The 20,177-nt window shown below is 39.2% G+C and overlaps 2 protein-coding genes across 3 annotated transcripts; both read right to left on the bottom strand.

Annotated features, from left to right (window-relative positions):
- Positions 1–758: 758 nt before the first annotated feature.
- On the bottom strand, positions 759–11,990 carry LOC116057440 (deubiquitinase DESI2). 2 transcript variants are annotated; one of them, XR_004106814.2, is made up of 6 exons: positions 10,809–11,990; positions 6,566–6,638; positions 4,984–5,077; positions 4,754–4,895; positions 2,477–3,271; positions 759–2,438 (listed from the first exon to the last, which is right to left on the bottom strand). XR_004106814.2 is itself a non-coding variant. In XM_031309906.2 (5 exons), exons 1-5 carry the CDS (start codon positions 10,845–10,847, stop codon positions 3,032–3,034), a joined length of 588 nt encoding a protein of 195 aa, XP_031165766.1. In that variant the 5' UTR covers positions 10,848–11,990; the 3' UTR covers positions 759–3,031. The 2 variants fall into 2 exon arrangements, 1 of the variants encoding a protein (XP_031165766.1); XM_031309906.2 differs by having other exon boundaries at positions 759–3,271.
- Positions 11,991–12,777: 787 nt separating this feature from the next.
- LOC116057443 (synaptojanin 2 binding protein) lies at positions 12,778–20,177 on the bottom strand. The gene is made up of 4 exons (XM_031309911.2): positions 19,979–20,177; positions 19,240–19,376; positions 17,660–17,755; positions 12,778–14,635 (listed from the first exon to the last, which is right to left on the bottom strand). The coding sequence occupies exons 1-4, from the start codon at positions 20,040–20,042 to the stop codon at positions 14,492–14,494; spliced, it is 441 nt and encodes a 146-aa protein (XP_031165771.1). The 5' UTR covers positions 20,043–20,177; the 3' UTR covers positions 12,778–14,491.

Here is a 20,177-nt window from a genome sequence, read left to right as displayed (position 1 = left end):
ACTCAATCAATCAATAATCAATCAATCAATCAGTCGATCAATCGTACAAGGTACAGTGCCAGTAAATGTAATCCCATCATTTTAACTCAGTTAAAGTTGACAACTTTGCTGCTTTTGTAGTTATTACAGTAAAATAATTTGGTTAATATACAATAGAATGTTCTTAATTAAGAGGCAAATAATCTTTTTCTCCTCAAGTATTTGATAACTTTAATTACTAGTTATTTCCCAGGTCCAGATTAATAATACAATATACAATCAACAAATAAATTATGATATTCTTGTATCACTAAGACTATTAATCCCCAGGGGGAATGCAATATTAAAGTTAACATTAATCAACAATAATCATAATCCAATACACATTATTCTGAAATGGGCCGTTCTGCAAAATTAGCACTTTTACTTTTGGTCCTTTAAGTATATTTTGTTGCTAACAAGTGTGTGTTTACTTAAATAAAGTTTTTAAATGCAGGACTTTTACTTGTAACTGTAACAGAGTATTTCTGCACTGTGATATTGCTACTGTTACTTTACTAAAATATCTGAGTACTTATTCCACCACTGGGCATGTAGCCTGACTGAAACTGGATTTTTGCAGCAGACACCGATACTGATATTTGAGCTTTTAAAAACAGATCATACATAATACATAACATAAACATCCTTAATAAGGCTTCAATAAATTACACAGTATATATCCTCAAATAGCCCCACATCCCATATTCTAGGCTACAACAGAAGAAGCAAAACATTTCTTTGTTATTCTCTCTCTTTATTCTATAATCATCATTCTTGAAATTGTCTTGGGTTAGGAAAAGGAAATAAAAGGTTATGGTTGATACAGAGCAATAGAAAAAAAAAATACTTGTCTGGTCTGCTCTGTATAAAGTGCCAAAGACTTTTGAGCACGGGTCACTGTACAGCTCCTGCAAACTCAAAATATACCCCAAAATAACTGAACACATTACACCTGGTAAAATGTAAGACTACATCAAAAGTAAATAACAATATAGCTTATTTAGGAAAATGAAGAAGTCTAATCATCAATTTGCACTTTCCCTACCCCATTTAACAAGGTGTTCAGCAGGAATGAGATGACTGTCACTATTACGAGTTATGTGATTTCCTTCCTGAGAAAGGCTAGCTGTCCATGAACCCACTGCAGTAGCAGTAGGAGGGATGGGCCAAGATTAAAATCCCATCTGGCCTGGTTCACTGAGCTTAATTTGCATTTAAAAAAAACCCCATCATTATTATCATCATTGCAATCACCACCATTATAAATATCAGAGTGGGAATAGTTTACCTGCATGTATGCTAAAACCACAATGATGACAAATAACTTCATGAGATCATGTTTTCCCTTTATGAGTATCTGAACTTCTCACTGCAGCAACATTCAGATGTATGAGTAACTCCTATACTATCAATAAAATGCTTTGTATCTGTAAACGTGTCAAAGTTCAGTTCACAGTTGAAATAAATCAAAAATATAGTCTTGAAGGAACAGTTAGATTTTTTGGGAAATACACTTGCTTTCTTGCTGAGAGTTAGATGAGAAGTTTGCTACCCATCTTATGTTGGTGGGATCAATTTGAAGCTTCAGGTAGCAGTCGGTTAGCTTAGCTTAGCATAAAGAATGGAAATTTTTTTGTTGGGTTAAAACATACAAGATGTAGCGCGTTAAATGGTGAGCTTTCACTGTGCTAGTAGGTGGATTTTGTTATCTTTGGACAGAGCCAGACTCACTGTTTCCCCGTTTACAGTCTTTATGCTAAGCTAAGCCAACCAGCTTCTGGCTGAAGCTTTATATTTACCATACAGACATAAAAATGGTATTGATCTTCTCATCTAACTTTCAGCAAGAAAGCGAGTAAGTATATTTTCTAAAATGTAGAACCCATTGCTTTAAGGATTACTGTATTTTAAAGGAGAATACTGATTTTTCTGCTTTTCTTTCTCATCACTGTTCAGTTTTTATTGGTTTAATGCTGAAAAAGGTGCTAAAACGAGTACCATAGAGGAACATTCTCCGGGCGTAAATGCACATTTCCTAGCCTGGAAGTTATCACACCATTATAATATAAAGACCATATGGATATAAAAGCGTAGACAAACATTTTACTGGGTTACAAAGTCAATAATTGTCAGTGTAGCAGCATGACTTTCTTTGTGTTTGTGTCTCTGAGATGTTCACAGATAGTGACTGGGCTACCCGAGGCTGTATGAACAGCGACTATTTAAACAGTATTTGCCCTTGATTGTTTACACTATGAACTGGTTAAACTGGCAGCTAACTGCCAGTTCACTGTTTAAAACAAGTCCCAGGTTGGATCATTTGTTTTTTTTTTACAAAAGAAAAAAAGAGAAGAAATACTGATGATGATATGATCACAAGTGTGGCATCTCAGATCAGTTGGACGTTTTGTCAAATTCTTTCAACATGCAACATTTTTACGAGTTCAGACTGAACTTCGAGGAACAATCAAATCCTCTTTAAACCCTCTAAAATGGCCAAAGTTAACTACTTAAGTTCCATACAATAAAAGTAGAGTCAACGATATCAACTGAAGGCCACATCGAGGTTATTGAACGAGAACTTGTTGAAATTGAGTAGATTAGCTGTTTCCTGGTAATGTCCCTATAAGTAGCCTCAGCTGTCTATCTAGTTGTTCTACAAAAGCAGCTCTGAAGGTAGGGCAGGGAACAAGGCTGACAAAGGTTTCAAAGTTTATGGAAAAGACTTAGAATAATGTACTGCAAACTTCAGAAATACAAGTGGTTGTTGTGTGAGTCTGAGCCACGCTTCAGTGCTCAGGTCAAAGTTTTGTCATCCTGTCGTCTGCAGAAAGGACCGGCAGGGTCTCTGTAGGTCTGAAGTCTCTGGCAGCAGCTGCTTTTCCTGCCTCTTTACTCAGAGGGCAAACAGTATGAGGTCAGCTGGTTGTTCAAGCCTACTAATGCCACTTGAGCCACTGGCAGAGGTGGCAGGGAGGTCCAGATGTCACTGTACTGTATGTCGGGCGGTTCACACCCTCGTGTGGTAACAGCTGTGGGAGGAGCCGCCGGCAGCTGCTCCGGGCGGTGACGAAGGGTCCTCGTCGCTGGACTCGTTATGCTCCTCTTTGTGGAGGCCGAGGCTGATGTGGCTCTGCAGGGCGGCCGGAGTTAACCACTCCTTGGGTAGGCAGCTCTGCAGGAAGGGGATGCAGGAGCTGAAGTACGCCAGTCTGTTGACCCAGCGAGGGATTTCTCGTCCACACAGCAACTAAAATAAGTCAAAATAAGTTGATGTGAAACATATTGTCATATTGTCTTATTGTCTAAGTATATAATACATATTAAAGAGAAACTCCCATACGTGAAGAAAGTTCGGGGGACTTGATGAATTACACAGAAGCATTTAATGAACACTCAATTAAGGAGAATTTAGGAGCACACAGTACAGGGTGGGTGCCATCCCAACTTCTGAAGTTCCTGTCTTCCTGAAGGTGTAGTTAAACTCATGCTGTTTTTTGTTTACTTCAGTAAATGCAACATCTTTACAAAAGTCAATGAGTAATCGTGTTAAATAATAGTGATTTCAATATTGACCAAAATAATCGTGATTTTAATTTTTTTCTATAATTGAGCAGCCCTAATAAAGGGCCATTCCATGAGGTTGAGGGTCTCACAATATTCTATTTTTCAATAAAAGAATGGTCAAAATCAAAGCAGCAAAGGCCGAGATATCCTGACTTTTACACTTTACAATCCAACATTTCCCATAATGCAACTGAGGGTCTTTTGTTTTGTAATGCGGGTTAACAAGACTAGCTGTCTGCAGCCATGCTAGCTGTTATGAAGCTGTGCTGTAACATGCTCACAATGATAACGTGCTGATATTAAGCAGGTCAAATGTTTAACATGTTCACCATCTTAGTTTAGCATGTTAGCATGCTAACATTTAATAATTAGCATTGAATAAAAAATGTACAACTGAGGATGATGGGAATGTCATGAGTTTTGCAACGGCGCTAAATGAAAAGTTAAGGGACCAGTGAAGTTATTACAATTCATCCTGAGGAGGACGTGAATGTAAAAAATGTTTGATGGCAAACCATCTAATAGTTGTTAAGACATTTAAGTTTGGATCAAAGTGGTCGACTGACATTGCCATCCCTAAAGCCACACGGCTAAAAAAATATGTAGTGTTGAAGCCCATGCTGACAATAACCCTGATGACATCAACAGAGTTATTTTTCCAGACTTTAGAATGCTCCCTTCAGAGCCACAGAAGACATAACAGAACTGTTTACACAGGCTGAGTAGTATTCTTCATGATGACTAAACTGACCTTCATCTTTCAAATTGGTTGAGTGCCCCTTTAAGTGGACAAACTTTCATGTGATTGGATCTTTTTGTCTAAGATAAGATAAAATAGAACTGTAGTTGCATTACAAAGTAGAAAAGAGTACACATATAAAGTATCAATAAAGGTGCAAGTATAAAAATATCAGTAACCAGATATCCAAATCCACAAATCCAAAATATACACAATGCTCAAAATATAATCAAGGTTAACTGTAAGGATCATGAGCTCATATCTCAAGTTGCTTCTTGGAGAGTTGAGTATAGATATGTAGGAGAAGCAACTTACTTATGTGTAGTTCTAACTCATGACTGTCCTGTATATTATAGTTTCTGAACAATATGTACATGTAGGAACAAAAAAAAAAACATTTGCCAGTAAAAGCGATATGAGACTGACCTCAGACAGTGAGGAGGAGAAGTGGTTGCAGTTTTTGTGCATTAGATGGTAGGCGTTGCCTTTGAACTCTTTACCGAGCTCCTCCATGATTTTATCTATGTCCTCCTCTGTGAAGTCTGTGGTGCCCAAAACAATGGCCTCCCTGTTTGAAAGAAGAAAAAGGACATATCAGCACACATTAACATTGACAACCTCTCAGAGTACTGTATGCTAAAATGGAGCACACTCACTTGAATTTGAATGTCTCTCCCAGTTCAGTGGCATTCCCGGGATTGATCTCAAAGATGCCACTGAAAGGGTATGGATGACCCCCGTATGCAAATTCTGTGTGGACAAAAAAGACGCAAAACACACAATGGAATCACCAAACAACTGTAATCACACAGAAGCGAGCAATTATTCACTGACACATTGTGCTTAAATCATTAGGCCTGGCTAATCACAGGCCTCTGCACTGTGTTTACAGCAGTATAGTGGGAAACAGTGATGAACACTGGGGGAACAGCACATTGAATAGAGTACCTAACATTGTGAGCTTTGTAGCTTCTGAATTTAATTTGAATTTAATTTGAATTTAATACATTTTAACAACACAGTGCTGTTTCAGCCATGTGGGAAATCAACAATACAATGTTGTGGATAAAAGGATTCAAGTATGAAATAAGTAAACAAAGTAATTGTATCAATAATATGTTAAAGCAGTTACTTTTGCCTTCTACTTTGATGTATTAAGATGTCACTGTTGGAAAGTAACAAAGTATATTTAGGCAAGTTGTGCACTTAAGTACAACTTGAGTACAATTCTACTTTACTTGAATATTTCCATTTTATGCAACTTTATACTTCTTCACTATATTTCAACTTTTTACTTTAGTGCATGTATCCTATAGGTTTAGTTACTTTACATACAAACACTTTACATACAAAACATATGATGATCTTAAAAAATATGATGCACTGTTACAGATTAAACTACACAACAGTATATAAAAAGTTTTAAAAGAGCTCCACCTTGGCCATCTAACAGTAAAATGCTACCCACATATTAATTTATCAACAATGATAATCCATAACATATTATATATAATATATACTTGAGTAAATGTAGCACTGTGGAGATAGGTCTGGCAATGCGAGACTGTATTCAGTGACATTCCACCACTGTCTTAAAGTTACTGCTCACAAACTCATATAAATATATAATAATAATATATATAATATATATCTCTTCAAATGTCCACTGGATAAAGTCAAAGATGCTTAGTACATTAGTCTTTTGATAAAATCCACATTTAAAATATAACTATTTTCCTAAAAACCTGTGACATCTATTCTTTTGTTTTGTCTCAACACATTTGGAGTTGGAGGTTTATACCTGACAGTGATCGTGTATTAAATTCAATAGCCTATGATTGCATGCATGCCGTCATTATGCAAAAATATGCTGCAAGCACAAATCATCATATTTCACAGTGCACAGAGACAATATTTCACAGTGATCTATTTTCACTCTGGTTTGTGCCTCTGCTTTTTCAAACCATACACACACACACACACACACACACACACACACACACACACACACACAAACACACACTACAGAGTGAGTCAGCGGTGACTCAACCCAGAGAAATGGGGTCATGTTATTAGGAGCAAAATTCCATATTTGATTTTTAAAACCAGACTTCATCTGCGTCTGTAAAAGCAGACTCTTATAAACCTTAATCAGATGGTGATGCACAGGTCAAAGTCCTGCTCTGACAAGCTGTAATGGGATCTACAGTCCAGACATAAAGGAAGGGAAGGCCTTACCTCTGCCATAAATCTCGATGCCTGAGTGGAAGACTCCAATACCCAGATTGGAAGTGTATTCGTTTATCCAGTACTGCAGAGAAAGAGAGGGAGAGGAAGGGATCAATATCAAGAGTTATTTTGTGTTGTAGCAGGAGAGACACAATGCAGCAGCTCTACAGAAAACACTATGATACCAGATACCAGATACCAGAATATTCAGTCTCAGGAAAATACGTGATTGCTAAATAAATTCAGTTCCCAGTTACATATGGTCATGATACAGTAAATATTGGAACATAGTCTTTGTAATTTGGGGATTACAATGATTGTACTGCACGTTTGATAATTAGTTTAATTTAATTTAAAGAACTTGGTTTGTTTTTTTTAGGGTATATACTTATTCGCTTTCTTGCAAGGAGTGTCCACATCTGTACAGACACAGATTAAGTGATTGTTTGATTGCATTAGATTGGTCCTATGTATCTTCAGATAGCTCTTTTAAGGTGCCGTTTTTAGGTTTCTAAAGGATGGGTTCCTTTAAATTACTCTAATTAGCCATTTTATTAATGATTTATTATATGCATTTGTTTAATTCAGATTTTGTGGAGTGGCTGTAGCTCACTTGGTGGAGCAAGTTGACCATTAATTGTGAGGTTGCTGGTGTAATCGAGCTCCTCCTGTCACTAAGACACTGAGCCTCAATCGCTCCCAATGTATGTGCAAATGTAAGACAAAATGTCTGCTGAATATACTAATGTGACTTAATGTTGTTTGTGATTCATTGTTATTCCTTTCTATCTTCACCACAACAACAAGGCTTTCCTGGTTAAACTAAGATTAAATAAATGAAAATGTTTGATAACTTGTATTTCCAAGCAAATATTCATTCATTTGTTGTCTTTATCAACATATTCCTTTTCAGGATTGTAAAGGCGGTGGCATCCCAGCATGCACTGGAGTGAAAAAACAAAGGGAAACACCCATAACTGATCCATCGCAAGGGCTGATGTACAATCAATCACCCAATGAGTCTCTGATCTGTTTGACCTGCAAGTCTTTAGATTGCTGGAGGAAAAATGACACATAAGAAAGGATCCATGAGCCACCCTGGCACATTTCACTGCAGACAATCTAGAGATCATTTATGGCAGGAACACAGCTCTTCTCCCCCCGTACACCCACTGACACTCCCGCACCCTCAGCCACCCCTGAGGAAACATGCTAAGAGCTATCCACACTGCCCCAGCTGTCACCCCATTAATAATAAAACACATTTCCGGGCTTAGAGTGATACAGTAAAACCACATCCACCTATTTACTTTGTGTCAACAGAGTCTTCTCATGTGTCTGATGTGACTTCTATCCTTTTTAGCTATCTAGCTTTTACCATTTCACACCCAGGAGCACTGCTGGAAATCTATTAACCAGCTCTTAGCTTCCTGGAAGGAAATAATCCACGAGGATGAACTCTACCAGAGAAGTGAAATGAGATTGTGACAAGCTGACTATCAAATGAAATTACTTTGTCCTCAGTACGTAAACAAGAATCTTGGTAACATTAGTGGAGCTTTTTTCAGTCAGTTCTCTGATGATGTGCCTTAACTCTCTTTGTTGCATGCCAACACTGCTGCAACGATCCATGCCGTCTCCTACAACATCCTCCCCATGCAGATGCAACATCCGCCACTACACACATCCATCAGTCACATTAATGACGATCGAGTCATCATCCTCCCTCCTCGCATGATTCACTCTCAGGCGAATCTTGCCACTTTCTTCATGCTTAATTCTCTGGGAAAGTATTTAAGACTGACAGTCACCGCCTTCGTGATCACTTTCTCCCTCTTCAACAGACCCTGCATGACCTGCTTAGTCCCGGCACAGCAGAGCCACACTGGAATTAAATCAGCTGTCTGAGCAGCTGTCACTCGCGGCCCCACCGAGGTCCTCATCTGTGAGACGACTTCAAGACAACCAAGAGAGAGCCGAGAGTCCAAAAACTGCACCTGGCTTTGTGTCTGAGTGTGTGTGTGAGTATTCCTTAAATGCTGTTTTGCATTTGTACAATTTCTCAAAATATGGAGCAAGCTGACTCGACTGGGGAGCTAACAACAGATGAGGGGACGTGTTGAAATACTTGACTTCAAGTGAGCAAAATAAAGCATTCAGAGAATTCAGCTTCATGACACTTTGGTGAATACAAATGATTGCGTTAAGTTGATCATTTGTCAACTGCAGACTTTCTATAATTATTTTCATTGTTATTTCATGGGTAAAACTTATCTTAACCCCAACCCTTTTAGCATTTATAAGCACTATACATGTAATTAATGATTTATAACATAATGTAGTGTAGTTTTAAGCACATATGAGGACATTTTCAGTGTTTATTCATGTATTTGTCATCTATAACTCCTCTGGTGAAGCATCTGTAGCTGATGTGTAAACAGAAAATGAGTAATTGACAATATAACACAGGTGTAATCATGTAAACTGTGGGAGATGGTGTTTGCTTAATGCAGCTAAAAACTTCAATATTGAGTAAATGACAACATCATAGATCTTTTTTGTTTTTGTTTTAAACTACTTCTTATCTAATGATAGGAAACAAGCCACACTGTTATGAAAGGCTCTGTTCCGTGGCTGGGTTAGCTCAGTTGGTAGAGCAGGCGCACATATATAGAGGTGTATGCCTCGACGCAGAAGGTCCAAGGTTCGAGTCTGACCTGTGACGATTTTCCTGCATGTCATCCCCCTCTCTCTCCCCTTTCATATCTAGCTGTTCTTTCCATTAAAGGCTGAAATGCCCAAAATAAATCTGTTCCAAGGCTGTATCTTTAGTAACTACAAATGTCAATGGGATTTTGAACGAGGCTTTCTTACTTCAGGAACAGAGCCAAGAAGATCCGGTTTCACTTTAGTTCTCTATTTATGTTTTTGCTGGAGCAATAAATGTATTTACACTCTTTAGTTACCTATATACAGTAGTTTGCATTGTCAGTGGGGGGGGTGCGCCATTCAAATGGCATGCAAACAAAGTAGCTACTTCTACACTTGTATATTTATTGCTAATAACTACTATAACTATTTTTTTCCAAGGTCAAAAATGAACCCTGAAGTCAGCATGTCTTTTTTTTATACACATTTATTAACAGTTTTGGACCAAGTTGTGAGTGTTTGTACAAGTGTATAAAAAGTGTAATAAATGTTGTATACAGTAACAGAGATTTGTGTCATGTCATCATATATCATGTAATATGATTACAGCTACGGTTTATATCATTCATTAGCTGTTTATTACAGATAAACATTGACAAATACATTATACACTTATAGCATCTGTATATCTGCTTACAACGTCATTATGGTGTTATAAACAATGTATTGAATATCTATGTACAGCTTAAGAATTTTAAATATGGGGAGTTGACGTAAAGCTTTATCAATATGAATACACTTCATAGTATCACAACTGTTTTGGTGTAAATGGAGTAATTCTGTGGCTTTACAGCCACATGTTGCATAATATTCACACAGGAGGCTGTTCAGCAGTACAGACTGAAAAGACCAGGCAGTGGGCACAATGAATGTCTGAATGGAGATCCTTGTTCTACTGGTGTGTGTGTGTGTGGGGGGTTGTATGTGAGTGTGTGCACACTGCAGATATGTGTTTTTTGTATGCTGTGCGTCATGTGAGCTGTGGGCACAGTGACAGAGGTCGGAGGGTTGATGGATGCTCTTTTTTCAAAGACTTTAGGTTGGAATATGTAACTTAATTTTCTGATTCTTTCTTATCTACTTTCTTAAATACTTCACACTGGGCGTTCCTACTTTTTCACAAGCAAAATACAGTGATGTTACTAAATATCTCTCCTGCCCCAACCCTGCCCAGGCCTTTCTTCTATATTTGAAGATGGATGTGACTGTGCTCACCAAATTCCATTGAAGATTCTGTTAATTTAACAGTTTTTAGAAGTAGCAAAATCAGCACTTGTTAGCATTGCAAAATCACGCATACACACAACTGTTGATTTACATAAACACACTTATGCTGCAGGCAAAATACTGCTTGTCCAACTGGACTCTTTCCAACATAGCTGTGAAGTGCACTTGTGAAGCAGGTGTGTAATGGTGCCTGCTATTTCTAGTAGTGCTGTGCTTTCACTTCCTCTGCTGGTGTTAGATTACAAATAGCCCTGCCAGAAAGAGAAAATAAAACTGAATAAAAAGTAAGTGTAGTTTGGTTGAGATGGATTCTTACCATATCATACACGTTAAGGATGACAGGTTCATTGGCCATGGTTTAAACCTGAGCTGGAAAGGCAAACGTCCCCAACCTTTCACGTTTTATAGTTGTCAGGACCTCCACAACCCTGTGAAGTCAGAGCAGGGCCACACGGCGGACAGCAGGAGCAGCGGGCAAGGCGTCTGCTGGAGGGATTGAGGCTGCTCATTCCCCCGCAGGGCAACTATACTGCATGGGGCTCTGCAGGGTGGCAGGAAAGGCAAGTAAAGCCAGGCAAATGTCCCAAAAGGAAACAGGACTACTGAAGCTTAGTCACAAATGCATTGTGGCTTGTAAGGTCAGGAAAGCATGAAACTCAGATCAGGGCAAAACGAGGTGCAGCAGTGGACGCGGCCCATCTTCCGGCTCCAAAAATAGCCTATCTGTTGAAAGTGGAAATCAATGCAGGTAAAAGGGGTATTTGCGAAATAAAAACAACCACAACAGCTCAAAATGTCATATCAGACGCGATGATAATATGATCTTCGGCGGACATAAAGGGCCTACAAATGTTGAAATCTGAAGCGGGCGCCCGCCTGTCATCACGGGGGAAAAGACGACAGCTAGCGCGGACCGATGTCGACGATGGAGGCGGAGAGCAGAGCATTTTCACACGGAGGAAGATGTTGGAGCTGCTGTGGAAGAGGACTCCTGAGCCTTGGTGGTTAATAGAGCTGATGGAGAGGGGGAGTCAAGCTCACCAACAGCATCCCCGGCCGGTGCTGCTTCTACTGCTGGCTGGTCCGCATCCAGCATTCTCTTCGTCGGGAGGGGACAAACCTCCGCGGCATGACTTCCACAACAACACGGGACAGTTTACGCCAACGGCTCCGACGAAGGTTTTTCAAATGTATTTCAGAAAGTGCAAAAACAGCCGAGATCCATCCGTACCATGCGGTTGTTACCCAGCTCTGGCTCTGGCTTTGCCTCTCTCTCTCTCTCTCTCTCTCTCTCTCTCTGGCTTTAGATTACATCATACCTATTCTGCCTCCGAGGCAACATCCTCATGCACACACAGCTGATGGGAGACAGAGCTGCTGTGGGTGTACATGAGCACATCCTGTTACAGAAGACTAGCTAGTTGGCCTACCACTTTACTCTCTCCACCAGGGCCCTGCTGAAATACGCTTAATTTCACCTCTGTGCTCGCCCGTAAAAAACCGTTACGACACATTCAACAAGACAACTTACTTTATTTTTTCGAACCGTCCGTTGGTGTCAAACATGTTTGGTTTGTTGTCAGTGTTTTTTTTTGACTCATTAAAATGGGTTAGTAGCCTAAAAATGGTTAAAATCTAAAATGCAGGAATTCAAATTCCGAGGTTTAGCTATTCTGTGATATCAAATTAGCTAAAACGATACAATTTTAATTTTAGTTTTTAGTTCAGTTTTTGTCGCAATAGGGTCCACTTTTAATTTGAAGGTAAACGGCAACATCCGGTGTTATGCTGTCGTAAACTAACTTTACAGATTTAGCTTTTGCCAAATCTACCAAAATCTATTACATTTCGTTCTAAATCAGAGTTCTAAGATGTATTAAATCACAATAATGAAATATTAAAACAATGTTTGGAAGTATTTTTAAAATTAGGAGAAGACATTTTTGACGCAGTAAATCAAGATTTTAACTTAGTATCTCAAAATGTACACTCAGTCTCTCATTATTTAACACATTATACATTTTAACATATTAAATCAAGATTTTGACTTTTGATTTAAGGTAATAGTTCATAATCTTGATTTATAATTTCGATTTCACACAATTTTGCCATTCTACCAATTTGGACCATCTGATCATTGTAACTAGTATCTCATACTATTGATTTACAGAGAATTTTTCTTCTTTCCTAAATTTTGCCATTAACAACAGTGGTATTTACAGATTACATATGTGAAATATTCTGTATTTCCTGCTATTTAATGAAAATAAAAAGCCAAAACCACGTGAATTCAACATGAATTTTAATACAGTAGGTGTTTGGATGTAAAACACAGTATTTTACATAATTTATTAGTGCTTCTGATCTGTGTTTTCTGGCATACTGCACATATTCACGATTCCACTCAGCAGAGCCACATAAAATGTATTTACAGACAACAGACTGATATTTGCAGACTGAAAAATGTGGACAAATACACCCAGTACACATAATTCACTTATTCATCTGTTCTAAGGAAGTTACTGGAGGAATTCCATGATTGTGGCTAGTGCAAAAAAAACAAACATTAAAAAGGTGTTGACAGCAACTCATTTCTTAAAAAAAACATTCCTTCACATGGAAGTGTCTTAAGCTGCTCTTCAGTATTAAGCTGATGATCCTTCACACAAATGAACAACTCATGTCCTCTATCACAACATACTCCAATTTCCATCCATCACTTAGCAGAAGGTGAGATACGATTACAAGCACTGGCTTGTCTGATATATTCTTCCTGCAAAAAGCTCCACTGTTGTCCAAAAACTATTAGAAACACATTAATGAGCCACACTGTTGCACTGGCTGACATGTTTCTTCATTACCATGAGTGAGACAGTCAGTCACATATACACCGCCCTGCTGCTCTAAATACTTACTAAGTCACCAAATTATGTGTGTTAATTAATCTGCCTCAGAAAATAGTCCCAAACTAATATTTTCTCCTGTTTGAGGAATATTTGCTAAAATAAAAAAACTACAGTGTCTAGCTGTTTTTGACACAGACAGAGCAATTTTTGAAACTCAAACTATACATTTCTGGCGTGTTTTTAAAGATTTATGGCCATGTGGATGCAGATAGGCTGAGGAAGTCAGGAAGTATTGAGAGATGGACTAACTCACTGTTGGTTTGGGGCTTTTTATGGGATTTGATGACAAGAATATAGAGGGATTATCACAAGCAACCTCCTTTAATTAGAAATGTATTAATGGATGCAGTGGGTTGATTTTCATTTTGATCACAATAAGGAGCACGAAGACGCAAACACCACCATTACTTGGAGTAGATGAAAAAAGGCACTCTGAAGTCCATTATAAGACAATGTATCACATTAACTGCAGGCTGTTTCAGTACGGCAGGATGCAACTCTTCTCGTGATTCTGTGCGCCATGCAAAATGAAACTCAAACCCAGTTGCATTCATTTTTAAACCCTGACAAACAAAGTACAGTGAGTTCCTCTTAACGTCGGCCCTCAGACAGATCTGCCATTCAGGGATGGAGGTACAGAGAGGCCTACGAGTGACTGAACACAACACTGTCTTTAAGTCTGGAAATGGACCCTAAAGCTTGAGCCAGTCTGACTTGACCCAAGGATTTAAAAATATTCTGCATACAACTTCTGTATACGGGCAGTATACCGTTTGTTTCTGCCCGAGCTCAGCCCAGCTCAGCCCAGCAGCAGGAATGTGCATCCTTCTACTCATTACAATCACAAAGCTATCTATTTAAAGTAATCTCTGTGGTCAGAGCGGATCCTTTTGCATAGGAAGGGTGTCAAGGAGCTACCATTAAATCACATAATAAACATGAACATGGAGAAACTCATCAGTGACACCAACAGCTACTAATAAAAAAAAAAAAAAATAACTTCTACTGTTTAGAGTTTGTTCCCGCTTTCTTTTCTTTGGCCTTAAGCAAAGTTTTTGATTTTAAAAATAATATGCAGACAACGGCAGCTTTGTTAAAAGTGCCTCCTATGGTTCCGAATGTAAATGAATGCAAAGATGCTTGCAACTCCCAATAAAGCAGCCAGCATACCCAGAGAAGACACTGGAGATTTGTGCTCAGGTTGTGAGCCTGTGGGTCCGTTCATGTGTTGGGGAAACTGCAAGACACAAATATAAAAACAAATACAATGATTACAGCTGTACGGGAGGTGATATTTATGCAGAAATGCACCTGTTCTTATTTGTATATCAAAAATACAGAGTGGAGTCACTCACTCGGTTTGCTTGGATTACATTCCGGTGTTGGACACACTTTTCAGTTTCAAGAAATCCTCGAAGAAGTGATGAATCAAATTAAAACTTACTTGGTGTTACTACTGGCCATTCTCTAAGCAGCATACGCTGTCAGGAATAGGAGTCATGGAAGTGAATGTGTAAAGAATGAAAACAAGAGCCTGCGAGAGAGGTTCAAAATGGCCGTGCGTGAATGTCAGATGGTCGGTTTTGAAAAGTTAAAAAGTTGTCTGCCGCAGCCCTTCAATCCCGCCACTGAAAAGATTCTGTTGGACAATTTGACAAGCACTTTGTTTTAGGCATTCTGGCCTCTTTACTAACTCTCTCCTTAGAAAACTGAACTGTAAAAACATATGCCAAGCTTGTGAAAATGGACAGCTAGAAACGAATACATAAAACGTTAATGGATAAAACATGGAAAACCATTGGCACGGCTTTAAAAGTGAAATCCAAGTCTCCAAAGCAACTACAGTGAGGCTAGAATCGGCAAACCTGCTGCCAAACGGGTTTCATTCATTCCACCACTAATGCCATTATATCAAAAGAAGATTTCTGAGTAGTAGAGATGAACTCCAATGCTACTGGTGGTCCCTAGTGAACCCAATGAAAGCACCAGTAGCATTAATGTCATAATGTCAAGCCAGCATTAAAAGTTGGCTTATCCAACCATTAAAAGTGTGCGTATTTTGGGGCGCCCTGGTAGCTCACCAGGTTGAGCGTGCGTGCTTACAGTACCAAGACTCAGTCCTTACCACAGCGGTCTGGGTTCGATTCCAACCCACGGTCTTTGCTGCATGTCATTCCCTCTCTTTTCATGTCTACAGCTGTCCTATCAATTAAAGGGCTAAAAGTCCAAAAACATAATCTTAAAAGAAAGGTGTATTAATTATAATTAGTGCTGTCAGTTAAACGCGTTATTAACGGCGTTAACGCAAACCCATTTTAACGGCGTCAATTATTTTATCACGAGATTAACGTTCTTTTTGGCCTAGCAAACTTTGTCGTTTTTTTCACATGCTGTTGCAACAACTAGTAACGTTAGAAAAACTACAAAACCACACAGGATCTAGCTAGACCGGAAACAAAACAACAGGCACGCCGCACACACTTGTTTGGGCTCGCGAGCCGGCCAAAGAGTAGTAGGCTAACGTTACGTTTTGAGTGGATGGCGAAGCACATGGATACCACAACTAAGAACAACATTTGCACAAAGCAAGCCGATCCACTTATTCATGTTGATAAGAGCATTAAAATGAGAAAAAAAGAATGGGCCAAAAAGAAATCAAGGATTTAGAATAGATAAAAATGTGCGATTAATTGTGATTAATTGCGAGTTAACTATGACATTAATGCGATTAATCGCGATTAAATATTTTAATCGTTTGACAGCACTAATTATAATCAGAATGAAAACATACCATATCACGTATATGACGGTCAAAACTACATCACACACTTCTTAGAATTGTCTTAGTGGTATTATAGTCTAGAATATATATTTGCTCACAGTGTGCTAGCTGTGAACAAAGATCAGGTGTGCAGTGGATTTTTTTTAATTTTTGTTTTTACTCGAACCCCGGGTAACCTACGTTAAGGACTGAGCCTTAAAGGAACACGCCGACTTATTGGGACTTTAGCTTATTCACCGTAACCCCCAGAGTTAGATAAGTCCATACATACCCTTCTCATCTCTGTGCGTGTTGTAACTCTGTCTGACGCACCCACCGCTAGCCTAGCTTAGCACAGATCCTGGAGCTAACCGGCTCCAACTAGCCTACTGCTCCCAATAAGTGACAAAATAACGCCAACATTTTCCTATTTACATGTTGTGATTTGTATAGTCACAGCGTGTACAAATAAAAAGGTCATATGAGACACAGCCGTCTTCTAACCGTATACAAACTGGGAACTATATTCTCAGAAAGGCGAAGTACTGCTACTTCTGCTATTTAGGCGGAATGATTTGCTAGCAGCACCTGAAGCCCTGTGGTGAGGAGCAGAGTTCGCCTGGAGTTCACTCAGAGTTGGAGTAATAGAGTCAACAATTACTAGATAGTAAAAGCATAGTGACCTTGTTATTTGTACACCCTGTGACTATACAAATCACAACATGTAAACAGGAACAGGTTGGCGTTATTTTGTCACTCATTGGGAGCAGTAGGCTAGTTGGAACCGGTTACCTCCAGGATCTGTGCTAGGATTAGCTAGCGCTGGGTGCGTCAGACAGAGTTACAACACGCACGGAGATGAGAAGGGTATGTATGGACTTATCTAACTCTGGGGGATACGGTGAATAAGCTAAAGTCCCAATAAGTCGGCGTGTTCCTTTAATATATAGGGAGCACGCTCAACCAGGTGGCCTACCAAGGCACCCCGTGGATTTACTTTTGGGAGGAAATGTTGGTCAGAGGAACTTCAGCATGTAGGAGGTAGAGAAATAACTCCAGTGATATAGAAAGCAGCGCTGGATGTTACATTACCTCTAATCCTTAGCAGGACATAGTTCACTGACATTCCATGATTTGCCATTGTGTTTTATAGTGGGAGTGGGCCACCTTGCCTCCACTAACATAAAAAATGAATACACTTGTATGAAATAAAACATCAACCTGGGAAAGCAATACAGGGTGTGTTTGGCAAACACAAATATGTTCAATAAGTATTTTATTCCAAATGCAATCTGCACATACGTTTTTGTATTTCTTAACTACTGTGCTTATTTATACTGTGTTTCATTACCATATTTGTTCTTTTTTTAATCTTGCATGTTCTTGCACTTTTTATATCTTGGTGAGCTAAAGACAGTTTTCCACTATAGTGGACAATAAAGCAAAAATACACAAACCACTCAAACATTTGAATACTAGAAAAAGCATCATGCCTCCCACCTTTTTCAGAACCCGGAGCTCCACGTCCTCCCCTGCTGTCCTGAACAGATCAACTGTAGCTTTATGGGTCAGATTCTCAAGCTTGATTCCGTTGATCTACACAACCCACAAGAAACAAAAACAATGAGGAAGTGCTTTTTCATTCCCTTTCACCTTTTTTTTTTTTTTTTAAAAGATTATTTTTTTAATTTTCCCGCCTTTAATTTGATAGAACAGCTAGGTGAGAAAGGGGAGAGAGAGGGGGAAGACATGCAGGAAATCCTCACAGGTCAGATTCGAACCCTGGACCTCTGCGTCAAGGCATAAATCCTCTCAGTATACGTGCGCCCGCTCTACCCACTGACCAACCCGGCCACCATTCCCTTTCAGGGCTGCAGTTAACCATTAGTTTCACTTTCGATTACTAAGCTGACTATTGTCCAAAAGCCAAAGGTGATGACATCTAAATGTTTGTTTTGTTTGCCCAGCAATCCAAACCTTAAAGACTTTCAGTTTTTCAAATGAACAAACAAACAGAGAGAAATTACAAAGCTTCACAATTGAGAAGCTGAAACAAAGAAATGGTTGGCATTTTTGCTTAAAAAAATGACTTACACAATTAATGGATTGGCAAAATAGTTAGCTAGATCTAATTTAAATATTCAGTTCCATCAGGGGATGAATCAAAGGTGGTGGAAAGTACATTTAGTCAATTACTGAACTTAAAGCTTTATTGCGTAACTTTTTTATATTAATGAACGTTTGTTACATTCAAGCCGTTGCCAAATGAGTTGCTACAAAGCTAATTAAGACTATCAGCTCCACACAACTCTCTCTGTATTTCTCAGTATGGCTACGTTCAGAAGATTGTGTCGTCCGGTGACTTTTGCCGTGCACATAAACTTGAGTCCTCCTTGGCTACTAGCAACTGCGTGAGGGAGGGGTGGGGTGCGCGTGCTTGATCACGGAAGACTGCCGACAGTGTTGTTGTCATTACTTAGAATTCCTCATGGGGGCGACAGAAACGACGCACTATAGCTTTAAGTGAGGTACTTGTACTTTACTTGAATATTTTCAAATTTATGCTACTTTATACTTCTACTCCACTACATTTTAGAGTTAAATATTGTACTTTGTACTCCACCACATTTATCTGAAGCTGTAGTTGCTTTGCAGATTCAGATTAGTAAATCAAATATAATCAACTAATAAATTATACTGTTTTATTAAAGCTACCCAGCAGTATATAAAGCCATTAAAATTAGCCCCACCTTTACCAGCTGCAACATTAAAGTTCTTCCACCTCTGAAAATTTCTATATCCTTCACCTAGGGCATAATTTCCACTGGGGACAGGTCTTATAAGTCTCTGTAGTACTATTCTTTTTGGAAGAATTTATCATTATATGATCAACTTAATTATTTTCTGGATTCTGTATCACCATAGTCCCTATACTTAAGTAGAAATGCAGGAAATAGGATTCAAATAGAAAACATGTTGGGTTTTTTTGGCCCCCAGACCCTCTGTTTTGTGTCCTCCCCACTTCTCAGACCAAAGTTACACCCTTCTCCTTCACCCTTGATCAAGTCAACATGTATTACCGCCAGGATCTTGTCCCCCTCTTGGAGTCTTCCGTCCAATGCAGCGGCTCCATCTTCTTTAATTTTGGACACGTATATGCCACTGTCAGCCACTACATACTGCTGGTCCACGCCCCCAACTATGTTGAATCCCAAGCCTAAAAAACAAAAACAACAAACACTAGCATGAGATGGAGGTTTTTGCGTCACATTCAATAGTCACAAATGCAATTGTTAGCCCAGGCAGACGTTGCTGATTCAATCATAGACAATATTTATCTCAATGGCTCAAAGTACAAGTGGAATCATTACAACGCTGTAACCTACTGCCTACTGCTATTCAGAGAAAACAGCACCTCACAAAATGTTGCATAACAAGTGTAAACCAGACATTACTCTCATGGAGCTAAATGAACCGTGCACTCCACCAAAGAAACTGTTAAAATATGACAGGCCGGGGGCAGTAACGATACTTTTAAAGATGTTAACAGCGCCAAAGTGGATTCACAAAACCGTCATGTTAATTAAACTAACTTGTTAGAGCTCAGCCGGCTTTCCCAACTCAATTCCTCTACTTGTACTACACGATAACAAATGGTGGGATGAGGTTTTGTTATTTTTGATACGCAAATTAGCCATTAGCTTCGGGATACACTCTAGCTTGACAGCGTTGATTTTTGCTGCTACGTAACGTTTGCTAGCTAGTAGCGTTACCGCTAACCTTATGCTAACTGTTCGTCAAGTTATCCAGTCTTCTTACCTGCCGATCCTCGCTTCAGTTTTATGTCCACCACGTTGGGTGAGGAGGGCAGAGAGCCATTCATTTTGTCAAGACAGCAAACGATCTTCAGAGAAGGGGGGACCAACTATTTATGTGAAGGTGAACTCATTGAGGAGTTTCGATTTGCTTCCTTCGGTACAGTCGGTGGTTTGTGGTGTGCTGCCCCCTGATGGGATGA

The sequence above is a fragment of the Sander lucioperca genome, chromosome 18 (genome assembly GCF_008315115.2).
Source record: "Sander lucioperca isolate FBNREF2018 chromosome 18, SLUC_FBN_1.2, whole genome shotgun sequence".
NCBI classification, from domain to species: Eukaryota; Metazoa; Chordata; class Actinopteri; order Perciformes; family Percidae; genus Sander; species Sander lucioperca.
This window is presented reverse-complemented; position numbering and strand designations above follow the sequence as displayed.

What these genes read in the sequence shown, in the direction of transcription:
- LOC116057440 (XM_031309906.2), bottom strand. Translation starts at nt 10,847, where the DNA reads ATGGCCAATGAACCTGTCATCCTTAACGTGTATGATATG. An exon ending in TCCTTAACGTGTATGATATG is followed by an intron (nt 6,639 to 10,808) that starts GTAAGAATCCAT and finishes CTTTCTCTGCAG; the next exon opens with TACTGGATAAACGAATACAC. An exon ending in CATCGAGATTTATGGCAGAG is followed by an intron (nt 5,078 to 6,565) that starts GTAAGGCCTTCC and finishes TTGTCCACACAG; the next exon opens with AATTTGCATACGGGGGTCAT.
- LOC116057443 (XM_031309911.2), bottom strand. Translation starts at nt 20,042, where the DNA reads ATGAATGGCTCTCTGCCCTCCTCACCCAACGTGGTGGACATAAAACTG. An exon ending in ACTGAAGCGAGGATCGGCAG is followed by an intron (nt 19,377 to 19,978) that starts GTAAGAAGACTG and finishes TTTGTTTTTTAG; the next exon opens with GCTTGGGATTCAACATAGTT. An exon ending in AGCTCCGGGTTCTGAAAAAG is followed by an intron (nt 14,636 to 17,659) that starts GTGGGAGGCATG and finishes TGTGTCTTGCAG; the next exon opens with TTTCCCCAACACATGAACGG.